The sequence below is a fragment of the Achroia grisella genome, unplaced genomic scaffold, assembly GCF_030625045.1.
Source record: "Achroia grisella isolate CSIRO2021 unplaced genomic scaffold, CSIRO_AGI_Agris_v1 utg1173, whole genome shotgun sequence".
Classification (NCBI taxonomy): domain Eukaryota; kingdom Metazoa; phylum Arthropoda; class Insecta; order Lepidoptera; family Pyralidae; genus Achroia; species Achroia grisella.
The window spans coordinates 1019591-1036102 of NW_026712589.1; the positions used below are offsets into that span (position 1 = coordinate 1019591).

The 16512-nt window shown below is 33.8% G+C and overlaps 1 protein-coding gene across 1 annotated transcript in view; it reads right to left on the reverse strand.

Annotated features, from left to right (window-relative positions):
* Positions 1 to 725: 725 nt before the first annotated feature.
* Positions 726 to 16512, reverse strand: part of LOC131851224 (sodium-dependent serotonin transporter-like) — a 105657-nt gene continuing 89870 nt past the window's right edge. The window contains exons 9-10 of the mRNA XM_059201684.1: positions 9024 to 9152; positions 726 to 869 (exon numbers count right to left, since the gene is read on the reverse strand). Of these exons, the coding sequence (XP_059057667.1) occupies positions 726 to 869; positions 9024 to 9152 (273 nt within the window). The remainder of the gene's footprint in view (positions 870 to 9023; positions 9153 to 16512) is intronic.

The window sequence follows — 16512 nt, forward strand, 5'->3', positions numbered from 1 at the left end:
CGATTTTTGCGAGTGTAAAATATAAATTGTGAATTGGAGCGGCGAACAAGAGACCTATTACGCTCTATGGGTCAAGTTAATCTCCAGTAATTAAAGAACCGATAACGAATCAAAATCTTTGACTCTACTGAAAGTATAATGCTGACTATTTTAAATAATAAATCTTTTGTACATTTTTATAGAACGTGTCGCTGTATTTCAGTATTCTTTTAGTGTAATTATAATGATTTTAATATTTTTATCTGCTGCATATATCGCTTATTTCCAATAGAATCTGAAATGGTTGCTAACGATGGGTGTCATAAATAAGCTCAAAGTTACTCAGAAGTCAATGGAGTGGAGCTATGCTTGGAGTTTCTCTGCGTGATCGTATCAGAAATGAGGAGATCCGCAGAAGAACCAGAGTGACCAGAGAGAACCAGATTGCCACTTTAGTTCGACAATTCCACGGAATTGTCAAACTAAAGTGGCAATAGGCAGATCTATGTAAGATCGTAGGACAGATAGCTGCTGTAGCAGTAAAGTCCTCGAGTGGCGACCACGAACCTGAGAAGCAGCGTGGGAAGGCCTCCGACAAGACGACAACTATGATGATGATGCTGATGATGACCATCATTATCACCTGTCAGTTTTTTTTTGTAAAACGTGTGTAAAAATTTAAACAAAAGATGAACATAAAATTATAATCACATAATTACAAACATCTATAAAAAAATACAAACACTTTAGTGATGACCCAATTGCACTTCTATAGCATCAGACATTTTCTTAGATGTCCCGGCTTCATATAAATTTGTTAGTGATTCTGAACTCGACGACGATAGTTTGCTTTTGGATATTAATGGCACATGAAAACAGTCAAACACATCCTGTAAATAATAAACCGTACAATTATAACTGGTCTCAATTTACACAACATCATTTCAAACTATATCCTAGGTGTTATTCTGAAATATAAGCTATATTACTGTAGTTTTATTAAAATCCGTTCTGTAGCATCTTAATCTTAATCTAAATATATATCGCTTCTTCGCTCGCGTTAATTTATCCCCTTAGGGGAGGAATTTATCAAAATGTTTTCTTAGGGGATGCCTACGTCATAACATCTACCTGCATGCCAAATTTCAGCCCGATCCGTCTAGTGGTTTGGGCTGGCGGGGCACCAGTTGAGAATGATGATAAGGTGTGCATGAGGTCAGGTCAGTTAGCCCATCGTGACAAATTCACCAAGAATTTATCACGATGGTTTCCAGAGGGAACCGCGTGGAGGTCAGCCTGACATGGTACATTGCTAGTAATGAGTTCCTTAGTCCACATTACTCACAATCCCATTTCCCCTCAATAGTGATATTCATTTTCATGGTTAACATTTGTAGGGTCAGCTAGTATATACATATAAATATAGATCATTAACCACAGACTCCACTCAACTCTACTGTTTAATCACAGACTAATATGTATTTGACATTGATAGATTTAAATTATAATTGTCTAAATACCTAGAGACAATATCTGGTCTGTGCCTCTAATTGACATCACACTAATATATGATTGACATATTGTGTTTCATTGCGAAATTAAGCAATAAATATTTTACTTTGTTTAATTCAATACAACGTACAAGGTCAGTTGTCAAGAATTTGGATAATGAGCAATGTGGAAAGTTGATAACGATTATTAAAATCTTCATATAAAATTCGAACAGAATTTATATTTTTTCATATGATGCTCAGTGGTCTAGAAGTTTAGCATGCCATCTTTATTTCAAATGGTCTCGGATTCTTCACACTGCGTGTTTTTTATGTATATTCTGTCTGTATTTACGAAAAAATTAAGTAGGAATGAAGATCATATCCTAAGGACGGTGTTACATATGAATGTGGATGGTTACTTAATATGCTATCGTTGTCGTCGATCTCATATTGTATTATTTTACTGATAAAGGCCATAACAGAATAGCAGAGAGGGTGGACTCACTGCCCCCACTGAGTTATAGACCGTTTTGTCTCATTCAATAGTTTTAAATTATATTATTGTATGTGCACAGTTATATTGTGTGAAAAGTTTTATTTTGAGACAAATAAAGATTATTATTATAGGAAGACCGAAAAAGAGAAGGGTGGACTGTGTGAAAGATGATATGGTGAGAAAGGGAGTAAATAACGGGATGACTGCGAACAGGGATGAATGGAAGAGAAAAACATATTACGCCGACCACAAATAAATGGGATAAGGAAGAAACAGGTGATGATGATTTACGAAAAAATTAAGTACTTATATACGTGGGAAGGCCTCCAGCAAGGTGGACCGACGATCTGGTCAAGATCGCTGGAAGGCATTGGATGCGAGCAGCGCAGGACCGATCGTCGTGGAGATCTTTGGGGGAGGCCTATGTCCAGCAGTGGACGTCTTCCGGGCTGCGATGATGATGATGATGATGATTAGTATTCGAGTACCGATAACACAAGCCATGCTTATCATTAGTATAGATGATTGGATTGTCCAGAGTTATTACATATATAGGTATCCACTTAATTTTTAAAAGCAAACCATTGTGGTAAATTCCTGGTGAATTTAAAATGACCTGACCTCATGTTCATCTTATCATCCTCCACTGGTGTTCCGCCAGCGTAAGCCATTAACGCAGGCGGATGCACCATTCCATTAACTTCAATTAAAAAATATATATATAATCGGCTATAATAAATTACTGTATGTACACTGGCAAAGCCTCTTTTTAAATATAATGTGCTTTCAATGGATACAATATATTTATGAAAATATCATGTATGCCAGAAAGAATATAGACAGTTTCAAAAGAGTTAGTGATTGCACCAATAAAAGCTTACGTAACAATAACAAACTGATTTTACCTAAATGTCGTTTTGCTAAAGTTAGTAATTCGTTTTATGGCAATTGCGTAAGGTTTTACAATAAAATACCAGAGTCTGTTATAAATCTGCCAGAAAAAAGATTTAAATGTCAAATAAAATACTTCCTTTGCAAAAAAGCTTACTATGAAATTGAAGAATTCGTTAACGATAATAATGTTTTTATAGAAAATCTTTAAATCTATAGCACTGACAATGTTATCTGATTACACTAATAATGAGTGCGTAGCGATTTCTATGTTAATTATCGCATGCCTCTTACTTGATATAATTACAGTAATTATTTATATAAAAAAACATCTATTAAAAAGAGCAACATACAAGTTTCTTGCTCATTCTTCTTGTGATGAATCTGCATTCCGAATGAGTGGTAGAATCAAAATATGACTATTCAAAAGTGCTTGTAATGAGTTTATTTGAATAAAGATTATTTCTATTTCTATTACAAAGGTTTTAATAATAGCTGGTTCATACGTTATGCTCGTGAACAAGTGCTGCTTGTAGACACTGGCCTGTTCTAATCACTACATATAATATTTGACTATAATAAATCAGTGCTAGTTGTTATTTTGTATTTACACGTTTCGACTTAAAAATGTAAAGTTACAACGTTTATTTAAAAGAGAAACACGCAAGTTTCTTTGTAGATTATAAGAAGAATGATAGAAGAATTATAACTATTCAAAAGTGCTTAAATAAATTTATTTGAATAAAGAATGTTCTATTCTATTTACTTCACGTACAACATATGAAAGATAAATCGTTACATTGTAATATTGAACAGGTTTACAGTCAGTGATCATCCTAGTATGATAACTGACTGTAAACCTATAGTTTCTATTCCAACTTCTAATAGTTGCATTGAAACATGATACCTGTGAACAATTCTATCATATACTATCGGTAACACAGCCAATAGTTTTCGTATTGTTGACGGCTTTGTTCTACTAACGCCGCTTTCCGGATTGAGCTACTGGTCAAACTTCGCTCTGTTTACATGCCCGTTGTCCGTTCTGTGGCATTGTTGCATGATTAGAATTCAAACGAGAACACTACGAGTAGTATAAAGTTTGGATTCCTTGAGGCGTACATTTTATACTTCACTTAAACAGGCCATGTATTGTAGATCAAAGTAAAGGCAGTATAAAAATAAAATTACTGTTTAGGAAATGAAAACAAAGAAAGGTAATTTTTCAGACAAACACTTATGTAATTAATCTCTAAATGTAATATAAGAAATCTCAGCAATCTACTTTAAAATGAGATGTCTTTTCGTCATAACTGCATCTCCATCTAAGTTTGTAAACGTGGTCTTGCACAATCAGATTTGACTCGCGAAAAGTTTGATTATATCAATGTACATAAACCTTACTATTCAAGTAGTATAAATAATATTATATATAAAATTCTCGTGTCACAGTTTTCGTTCCCATACTCCTCTGAAACGGCTTGACCGATTCTCATGAAATTTTGAGCGTATTGCGTAGGTCTGAGAATCGGCCAACATCTATTTTTCATCCCCCTAAATGTTAGTGGTAGTCCACCCCTACATTTTTTTTTATTTTTTAGACAAAATTTTTAGTTTCTATTTTTTTATGATACAACATACAAAAATACATACAATCGTAAATTTTCACCCTTCTATCATCAACCCCTATTTTTTTTGTAGCGTTATTAATTTATATGGCAAAACAACGTTTGCCGGGACAGCTAGTAATAATATAGTATTTCAGGAGTTTGTGTTATGGGTACTAGATGACTGATACACATACATAGATTTTTTTATATAAATACATCTATGTATTTACAATTAAAAATTTTCTAGGTAAGCAGACCTTGTGTTATGGGTACTCAATAACTGATATAAATATATAGATATGTTTTGGTTAATACGTTCATAATATACATAGAAAACCTCCAGACTGTCACAAATAATTATTAATACAAATGTGAGGAATTGATCACACGACCATCGGAAGGAACAAACCGCTGGACCATAGAGCCCTTCAAAATTATATGTCATTAAACTAATAACATATAACATAATACATCGCATTACTTGTAATTATATTCACTGTTATTATAAAAATACACGACTTTCACATATTAATAGGGCCGTACTTATAAATATGTTTTTATGTAATAGCAAACCATGGAATATCAACGCCGCCAACTACACATAAAGCTACCTCCATTTCTTTTATTCGTACAATTTTTTTTGTACATCTATTATGCTGTGTTTGTAATCAGTCAATAAATAATTTATCTATCTACATATACTAGAAAGTTATTTTTTTTTTTACAAAAGTAAGTACCGTACTATATCTTCAATAATATAAAAATAAATCGCTGAATTGTTACGCGCAAATCTCGAGAACAGCTGAACCGATTTCACTAATTCTTTTTTAGAATTTTTCCTACTACCTGTGCCCGCGGTTTCAATTGCATGAAATTTACAACCTATGTGATGTGTACTCTGATGTATAACCTATAATACTGTAAAGTTTCATGAAATCTGTTATAAATCTTCCAGAAAAAAGATTTAAATGTCAAATAAAACAGTTCTTTTGCAAAAAAGTTTACTATAAAATTAAAGAATTTGTTAACGAAAATAATGTTTTTATAGAAAAACTTTAAATCCATAGCACTGACAATGTTATTTGATTACATTAATAATGAGTGCGTAGCGACTTCTATGTTTATTATCGCATGCCTCTTACTTGTTATACTGTAATTATTTATATAAAAAACATCTATTAAAAAGAGCAACACACAAGTTTCTTGCTCATTCTTCTTGTGATGAATCTGCATTCCGAATGAGTGGTAGAATCAAAATATGACTATTCAAAAGTGCTTGTAATGAGTTTGTTTGAATAATGATTATTTCTATTTCAAAATCTGTTCAGTAGTTTTTGCGTGAAATAGTATCAAACATCCATCCACTCACAAACTTACTCATTTATAATAAGATTTCACTCCACTCTAAATATAATTTGGTAACAAAAGGTTCTTTAATTAAGATATGTTCAGCCGTGTAGTCATAAAAGGTATCAACAAACAGATATACTTTGCTTTTATACTATTAGCATGAATTGGTATATATAAAGGACTTTGCACCTTACGGCTTTTCTCAAGTAAAGGGCAAACGGTGCCTCGTGTGGGCGGTATTAGTAATATACATATATTATACTGAAGCAAATATATAATGTATGTATTAATCTTATTATGTTGATATATTCGTGGCCTTCTGCTTTACTACCCTAGTCAGAGGACACCGGTTCAAGTCTGACTGACACAAAAAAAAATTTTGTATACGATACACAATTTTTTTTTTGAGTCCGACTCGTCTCTACGCTGTATATATCACTATCAAACCAAGCCCCTCCAATCGATCCCCCGGGGGGGAAGGGTATTGTTAGTAATGTGGACTGTTGACCCCATTGCTAGCAATGGGTCAGGTCGACCTCCATGCGGTTCCCCCTGGAAACCATCGTTATAAAGTCCCGGTGAAATTATCACGTTGAGCTAACTGATCTGACTTCAGGTTCATCCTATCATCCTCCACTGGTGCCCCGCCAGCGTAAACCGTTAGTGCAGGCGGGTGCAACATTCCATTATCATCTATAAAAAAATCGATACCCCGTCTAATTCAAATGGGGATCGAAATTACGATGGCCTGAGCCAAGGTTCGAACCCAAAGTGGTGTCCTCGCACTAAAGTCGTATCCGTCAGGCGGGAGTTGGCCTTCAGCCGCTCCATAAGTCCTTCCGCGGGTTTCGAGTGCCGTCATCCGGTGAAGCTGTAAAGGCCAGCTGCGGCCAACAGTATTTGAGTAGTCCGAAACAAAAATCTATCAAACCAAAAACTGTCTTCTATATATCTAAATATATATAACTCAAAGGTGATTGACTGTCATAGAGATCTATTAACGCACAGCCCAAACCACTGGACGGATCGGGCTGAAATTTGGCATGCAGGAAGATGTTATGACGTAGGCATCCGTTAAAAAAAATTTTGATGAATTTTATCCACAAGGGGATAAAATAGGGAATGAAAGTTTGTATGAAACTTTGTCAATATTAAACCGATCGGGCTGAGACTTTGCATGCATAAAGCTACTATGACGTAGGCAACCCCTAAGAAAGGATTTTGATAATATCCACCCTAAAGGGGATAAATTAACACGAGCGGAGCCGCGGGCAAAAGCTAGTTCAAATATATACAGCGAAATGTCGACATGTCAAGTATTGCATTCATCACAATATTGACAGTTAATAATGGACATGTGTGCTCCGTTTGTAGTGTAATTTATTTTTATGTACAAATATTAACGTAGTATTTGTTTTAAATAAATAGTGTAAACATATATGAAAAAAGCATTGGGAATGACAGAAAATCTATACATATAAATAAAATTGGAGCGTCTGTTTGTAATATTGAAATAACCGTTTTTTACTACATGCATATGAATATACGGTTCAAAATAACATTTTTTACAATTTTTGTCTGTCTGTCTGCTTGTTTGTTCCGGCTAATCTCTGAAATGGCTGGACCGATTTTGACGGGGCTTTCATTGGCAGGTAGCTGATGTAATAAGGAGAAACTTAGGCTACTGTTATTTTAGAAAAATTTTGTAATTAACTTTTTTGTTAAATTCCACTTGGAGGAAGTCGCGAGTGCAGATAGTATAGAAATAAAACTTCGGTTCAACATTCGATGCTGGTCGATGACTGCATATTACGTTGAAATGATAAAATATGGAGAAAATATTCATGCATCGATGACTACAGAGTGTAGTGAAGCGGTAGTAATTCTTTAAAATAAACTGAACCACTCCCTATACGAATCAACATTAAATACCAATAGCAAAATTGCGGTTTTTAATGTTATTTGATATTAACATACAATATGCAATTTTATTATGGTTTAATATGGTTATTAATATTTAATTATGAACAAACAGAATTATTAAACTACCTCGGTGGTCTAGCGGTCTAGCACACCGCTTTACGTCCGTCCTTACGGGTTCGATTCCTCGCACGGAACAAACATTTGTATTCATGAGTATGATTGTTTGTATCGGTCTGGGTGTCTAGTATCCATAACACAAGCTTTAGCTAACTTAACTTGGGTCTAGATGGCGCTGTGTGAATTGTCCTGACATTATTATTATATTATATTGATACCCTTCTATAGGCGTACTTAAACTACAATTTCATACAAAATGCACCAAGTCTTACACATACACCTTCCTGCATATATCTATAGGTTCCTTATCTCAAACAAATAGACGAGGTTACAGGTAACAGCTAGTTTTGAAATAAATAATGTAATGACCATCTCAGTAGTGTAGCATTTAGCACTTTATTTCCGATGGTCGCGGGTTCAATTCCTAGCACAGTAAAAACATTTGTATTCATTAGTATGATTGTTTATATTAGTCTATGTATAAATATATTTAGATGCATATTTTTTGTATGTATTTACAAAACGTATGTAAATATATTTACTAGTAGTCTAGTACCTATAATACACGTTGCTTAACTTGGGATTAGATAGCGCTGTGTGAATTGTTCAGGGATATTACTATTTTCACAGCTTTACCTGCTTTATTACGCTTTGTTGCATCTACCGTATATCATCATCATCATCATCGCAGCCCGGAAGACGTCCACTGCTGGACATAGGCCTCCCCCAAAGATCTCCACAACGATCGGTCCTGCGCTGCTCTCATCCAATGCCTTCCAGCGATCTTGACCACATCGTCGGTCCACCTTGCTGGAGGCCTTCCCACGCTGCGTCTTCCGGTCCGTGGTCGCCACTCGAGGACTTTACTGCCCCAACGGCCATCTGTCCTACGAGCTATGTGCCCCGCCCATTGCCACTTCAAAGTCGCAATTCTTCGGGCTATGTCGGTCACTCTGGTTCTTCACTCTACCGTATATATATGTATGTATATATATATATATATATATATTATTTACACTGCATTTTCTCAGCTGTTGCTGGTTTTTTTAATCGAAATCAAGTGCAATGTGTGTGTGTCTATGTGTGTGTATATGTGTGTGTGTATTATTATTATTATTAAAATATTTATGAAATCTAATCGAGTTTACTTTAGTACGTACTCACATCTAAAACATGACAGTTATGCGTGCACTGTCGCAATTGAATAGTTTCGTTAAACACTTGCCTCTTTTTCCTTTCCTCTTTATCAGGTGGACCGTAAGTCCTCTTACTAGAGAACGCGCCAGCCAAATTCTGAAAATGTACTGATTATTACATTCATGAAAATTTGTTGTGAGTTGCTTTCGAGTAATACTGGTAGCTAAGGATATGGTATGTGTTTATTTTATTCTTTAATGCACAATATAACTTATAGAAAGGCGAGCTTAATGCAGTATGGCATTCTCCACCAGATAACATTTAGGTATACAGAAAGCGTTGATTTTAAAGCGGTTGTTTCAATAGTTAGAGTGATTCAAGAGGATGGTTTATATGTGTAATACATGTACACCCGTGCGAAGCCGGGGCGAGTAGACAGTAATACAATAACTTTTGAGCTTAGTTATGAACTCGGAGTGGCTGTTAATATCTACTTCCGGATTTTCCTCTGCAAGATCGTTGTACAGGCGCGATAGACGACAGGCGAAACACGACCCAAATTAGTTCTACAAGCTTTACTTTTGAAAAGATAATGTAAATATGGCATTCTTGAGAGAACATTAAAATCAATTTTATTAAATTTAATTTTTCAAGGGTATATTAAGGTTTCTTAATGGTCGCCAACGCGCACGTGACACCCCTGGCGTTTCAGGCGTCCTTACGCTACGGTAACCATTTACCATCAGATGGGCTGTATGCTGGGTTGTCATCATCGTAGTTTAAAAAAAAATTGTACGGGAAAACAATCATCAATCAATCGACATTGTTTAAGTTATATATTTTTTTATTGTTTAGCGGTTGTTTTTTTAAACATCAACATTGTAAGTTATACATTTTTTTATTCTTTAGAGGTCGCATTTTTTTTTTGTTATCTTTTAATGAATTGTTTATCATTAATTTTGATAATAAATTATAAAGACACCCCGTCTTTATAATTTATTATCAATATTTTAGAGGCAACTTAGGCCATCTATTTTGATGTGTAGTGGTGTTGTGAGAAGTCGTCGGTTAAATAGAAAAAATAAAAAATAAAAATGTATTTTTTTTTTACAAGAAAAGCATTTAATGTTTTTAAATTAAATTAAAATATTTTTTACTTTAAAGTTTTAAATTTAGACATAAGTATTATATATCTTTTTAAAAGTATTTAGATAATGATTAAGACGGCGTGGTTAATTTAATTGACTTTTATAAAAGGGGGCAATAAATTAGAAGCTAGTTCTAATTTTGAAAAATGACGTTTTTTTTTTGTTTAATTGATGAAATATTGTCAATAACTTAGGTTAATAAATAAAAATATTCTCTCTATCTTACTGTTGCCACCGTAGTGTTTTATTCTCAACTACTGGTAATGATAATCATAGTAATAACAAGTATATATTTACATAGTATAAAATGAAGTCTATTTCTAGACATCTACTCCCTTGGTCTTTTAAACTATGCAAAAGATTTTGATGCAGTTATTAGCAATTGATAGACTTTTTCTAGGGGAAGGTTTGTAGGTATGATGGGGGCGGATAGCTAGTTACCTAATAAGTAGGTTACTAAGGGGCGCATAGCTAACAAGTAGGTTACTAATATAAAAATTATATAAAATATTAAAGTAAAATTTTACTTCGGAAAACATCCTTTTTATAACAGAATACATATATCAAAGTGTATTTATAACTTAATTACGATTTCGGCATATTATATATTTAATATAGTGTATATATTTAATTTATTTTTATCCCATTATTATTGGTTGGCGCAGTATGTTATCTTCTTCCATTGATCACTATCTCTATCAGCCGTCATATCTGTCGGTGTACTCACTCTCCTTTTATATATATTATCTTACTAAATGTACATATACATATATATACTACTATACTAATATTACATAGATACTATATTAAAATATATATAGAACAGTAATTAATTAATGGAAATAATTATTACTCTACAAGAGTAGAGTCTACTCTACAAGAGTCTTCCTGTGCTCCGAATGAGTAATAAAAAAATGTCTATTCAAAATTGCTTATATTAAGTATAAATTTATATAAAGATTACTTCTATCTAGACTTTATAAATTAATTATATACACTATAATTAATTCAATGAACGAATATCTAAAATCATTAAACTAAATCAATATCTATTAACGATTTTAGATTTCCCGTCATTAGTAGGAAATCAGTTTAATCAGCTTATACAAACTTAAGTGAAATTCGTTCTGAAAGCTGGGCTTAATGCTATATGTAATTCTATGCATATACCACCAACCATTCTGGGAATTCAGAAATTATGACTAGTTGCATTTCATTAAAATATACAATCCAATATTAGTTAACCATATTTCTGAATATTAGACGTCTATAGATTTGTTTTAGGATGGAGTAGTTTTCTCATATACATGAGTATTTAGTGTTTAGTTATACTTTGCCGCATGCATCCTTATGTAAAGTGCGAATACTGTAACTACCATATAGTAATTTTTGTAGTTGTGACGTGGTCGTGTGGAATGAGTAGTCATGCTCACTAAAATGTCCAGACATGTGGCGGCGTGGTGGGCCGGGTCAATGGGCTCCCTAAAATATGGTCGAGCGCCGTGATGGCTGGCTCATCCGTCATACTCGTGAACGAGTGCTGCTTGTAGGGACTGGTCTGCTCTTATCACTACGACTGATTTAATCTTATTGCATGATTATATTTGACCCAAAAAATTAGTGCTTGTTGGTAGTTTGTATTCACAGGTTTCGACTTGTAAATGTAAACTTACAAGGATTATTTAAAAGAGCAACACACAAGTTTCTTGCTCGTTCTTCTTGTGATGAGACAGCTTTCCGAACGAGTGGTAGATAAAAAACAAATTGTTATGACTATTCAAAAGTGCTTAAATTAAGTTTATTTGAATAAATGATTTTCTATTCTATTCTATTCTATTCTACTATATTAATCACCAACCACACTGGCAATACAGAAATGCTCATTACTTGCATTTCATTCCAATATATTGTTCGCGCGTTCACTGCCAGCGGGGGCGAAGTGACGTTGAGAGACAGGGGCACGACTGGGGAACGACGCCCCGAACCGATTAACTTTCACTTGCCACTGCACCATCGGCGTAAGCGCATGTTTACAGTATCTCTCTACTATAAGTTAATAAAACAGTTTATATAGTCCGCTCAAGTTTGATTCATCTCCGAGGAGTAGGATCCCAAACATAAAATGGTCCTTCGAGCCGGATTGTTGTGCCGGATTGTATCTACCATCAATATATATCAATACTCAATGCTGATTTGTATCATTAAAGGTTATAATAATAGATAAATACTTGTAGGGACTGGTCTGCTCTTATTACTACGACTGATTTAATCTTATTGTATATTTATATTTGACCCAAATAAATTGGTGCTAGCTGGTAGTTATATTCATATGTTTCGACTTGTAAATGTGAACTTACAAGGATTATTTAAAAGAGCAACACACAAGTTTCCTATTCTAAAGTGCTTAAATTAAGTTTATTTGAATGAATTATTTTCTAATCTATCCTATAGATATAATTATCGTTAAAAAACGGAGATAGAAATTATAATGGGCAGCCAAGGCTGAAACCGCTAGCGGTGCCCTCAGACTATAATCGTATCCACTAGGCGGGAGTTGGCCTTCAGTCGCGCCCGCCTACTCGTCTGGTAGAGAATGCATCTCTACCAATCAACCGCCGCTGAACAGAACATATAAAGCGATGCATCTATTGTATATTTACATACTTAAAGGTTGTATATCTTTACCGAAAGGGAAATATTTAACAGGCAAATTTGGTCTCTTTATTAGTTTAATTTATTTTAAACTTACTTGATTTATCATTATATATCGCCCAATTTACATAATATCTTTTTATATTATAGTTTGTGTTATTCTACATCCTTAAATGTACACATAAAAGGAAACATTTAACAGACAAACTTGCACTCTTTATTTCATTGATTTCTTTTTATTTTTTACGGCTCTGGATACGAGTCAATTTGAGTTCAACCTTAACAAGTTCACTCGTAAGTAGTTTTACAATACAATTTACAAATGTCAAAGTCAGATTCCAAATTTAATTGAAACTATATCGCGACGCACGTACTGTTGCCAATGTATATGCGATTTAATTTGTTTCCAGTTCATTTCACTGGAAACAATGTCGTTCTGTTTTTAAAAGCAAAAGCCAGGCAATATGTCGGCGGGCTCCCGTCGCATATTTTGAGAACTGTAGAGCTATTCTGTAAACGTCACTTTCGAGTTCGAAAGCAGAATCAGCGGTGAGATTTCACATTGGTATTCTGTAACACTTGGTTCCGACTCCAGAGGATGTGCCTCTGGAGTTTTACAGAACGAGTCCGTTCGAGTCGCGAAGTCCGCTTTCGAACTCGAAAGTGACATTTACAGAGGACTCGTATCCAGAGCCGTAAAACATGACAAATAAAAATAAATCAATGAAATAAAGAGTGCAAGTTTGTCTGTTAAATTTTTCCTTTTATGGATGTAAAACAGGCACTAGTAATGATTTAAAAATATAGGCAAACTCGATAGGTCAATAAAAACTTTATATCGAATGGATACGAATGCCTTGAAACGATGAGTGAAAGTTGATAAAGCGTACAGAGTACCAATGTCAGATTATATTCCTGTATTTCTGCATTCAATAAAATGCACACATGTCGAGTAGGCCTTCCTCAGGCAGAGAGATGCCAATATAGGCTATGCATTGAAGTCGATCAATAGTGCGCTCTTTCGAAAAAAGTTAATCGCCAATTAGACACATGCAATGCCTATATTGGTATTGCGTTTTTAATACGAAGTATCCATTAAATAGAATAGAAAATCCTTTATACAAATTAATTTAAGCTGTTAGAATAATCAACCATAGATTAAAAAAATATATCTACATATATTTTTTTTATCTATGGTTGATTCAGAAGATTTTTAGTTTAAATGGTATTTTACTGTATATATCTTATATATAAAATTCTCGTGTCACAGTTTTCGTTCCCATACTCCTCCGAAACGGCTTGACCGATTCTCATGAAATTTTGTGAGCGTATTGAGTAGGTCTGAGAATCGGCCAACATATAGATGTTGGCAGATTCTCAGATCTACTCAAAACTATAAAATTGAAGAGTTTATAAATGTTTTTATAAAAAACTTAAAATTCATACCGCTGACAATATTTTCTGATTGCTCTAAGAATGAGTGCTACCGCTAGTTTCCATGTTGATTATCGCATGCCTCTTACTTGTCATTGTGTAATAATTTATTTAAATTAACCTTTATTGAAAAGGCAAAACAACGTTTGCCGGAACAGCTACTATATATATATTATACTACTATGGTGGCAAGCAAGCATACGGCCCATCTGATGGTAAATAGTTACCGTAGCCTATGGACGCCTGAAACACCAGGGTTGTCACGTGCGCGTTGCCGACCCTTAAGAACCCTTAATATACCCTTCTTGAAAAACCCCATGCTATAGTCTCGTGAGAAAGCCTCATTCCACAATCTAAGTGTACATATATATATATATATTTATGGATGATAATGAAATGGTGCACCCGCCTGCGCTAACGGTTTACACTGGCGGGGCACCAGTGGAGGATGATAAGATGAGCGTGAGGTCAAGTCAGTTAGCCCATCATGACAAATTCACTAGGAAATTATAACGATGTTTTCCAGAGGGGACCGCGTGGAGGTCAACCTGATATAGTACATTGTTAGCAATGGGATTATAAGTCTACACTACTTCTAACACCTTCCGCCGTATATTTAAAACTATATATACATATATCACTATGAGAGTTAGATCAATAAAAAGCCGAAGAAATAAGCTTCATCATAACATTTTTAAAGCTAGAACAGCTTTAAAAATGACTAATTACTATACAAACTTTCATTTACTATTTTTATTTTATCCCCTTAAGGTTAAAATTTTTGCAAACTTTGAATTTCAGTTTTATTTATATTTAATTAATAACCTAAAAATAAGTTTCCAGCCTCTAGCTTTAAAAATGACTATACTTCCATACAACATTTCATCTCCCTCGTACAAACCTTTTTTCACATTAAAAAGTATCCTATACCCTTTTTTAAGATTTAGACTTTTTGTGTACCAAATTTCATTTAATTCGGTTCCACAGTTTTGCTGTTAAAGCGTGACAGACAGATCGACAGAGATCTACGCATTAGAAAGGATTAATTAACATAGCATAGAAAATGTACATAATAATATTACAAAATTGAAACCAATGTAACAAAAACAAATGTAAATATCACTGCAATATCTCGATTTCACGCTGCAAAGGATAAAATACGCAACAAAACGTTCAAAGAAACATTGCTAATAGAAGCAACCGAGTTTATGCAAACACTTCCCCTGTAATTGATTGTAAGCTCTCTGCATCTCTGCAACGCAATACAAATAATTGGACACGTGTAAGTTGCATCTCTGTGTGTATATGTGTATACATTTGTGTACGTAGGTGCTAGTATCTGATTGCGCTCCGAGCGTGCGTTTCATTTGCATCTAATGCAAACAGGATCCAAATAATACTTACCTTCTGGTTACGGCCACTGATTAGACTATTTGCTTTTGATGAAACTGAAATAGCATTTACTGGTGGTCACTCTAATCACCGTAATTAGAACTCAAAATAGTATCTGTATTTTTAAACACGTACAAATTTATTTGAAAAGAATTAGAGGTGAGTTTTTTTTCTGTTCTTTTTAACTTGGATGCAATTCCAACTGACGGTAGATTTTGATATATCATAAGAGTGTAATAGACCTACATCGATTTCCAATATTTATAAGTACTTTGAGTCAGGAGTTCCCATTTAATAAACTATTATACTCGAATATTTAAATGATAATATATGAATGAGTAATATTAAATTGTATGTTATAAGTAAAGTTAAATAATGTTAAATATTGTTGTAGATAAATATATTATTATTACTCTATATATGTTTTATATATCTATATAAAACATATATAACATATATAAGTATTACCCCGGAAAAAGGGTTTCCGGTGTAATACTTTCAAACCTTAGCCAAGCGTGGATGAATTATATGATTATGATAAATTATTATTATTGATAATTTGTTAAGACATTTATTTGTTTCCGTGCCTTAACAAAATATCTAATAATAACATTATTTAAAAGAGCAACACGCAAGTTTCTTTCTCGTTCTTCTTGTGAAGAGACAGCTTTCCGAATGAGCGGTAGATTAAAAAATGTGATGACTATTCAAAAGTGATTCAATGTAAGTTTATTTGAATAAATGATTTTCTATTCTATTCTATTCCATGTTGATTTAAATGTACCAATTATAAATATATTCCACTGTAAACATTAAAGGCAATAAATATTGAGTATTAAATAGACAAAACATTATTGCAACGTACATTTCTCAATAAATATCTGGCAATA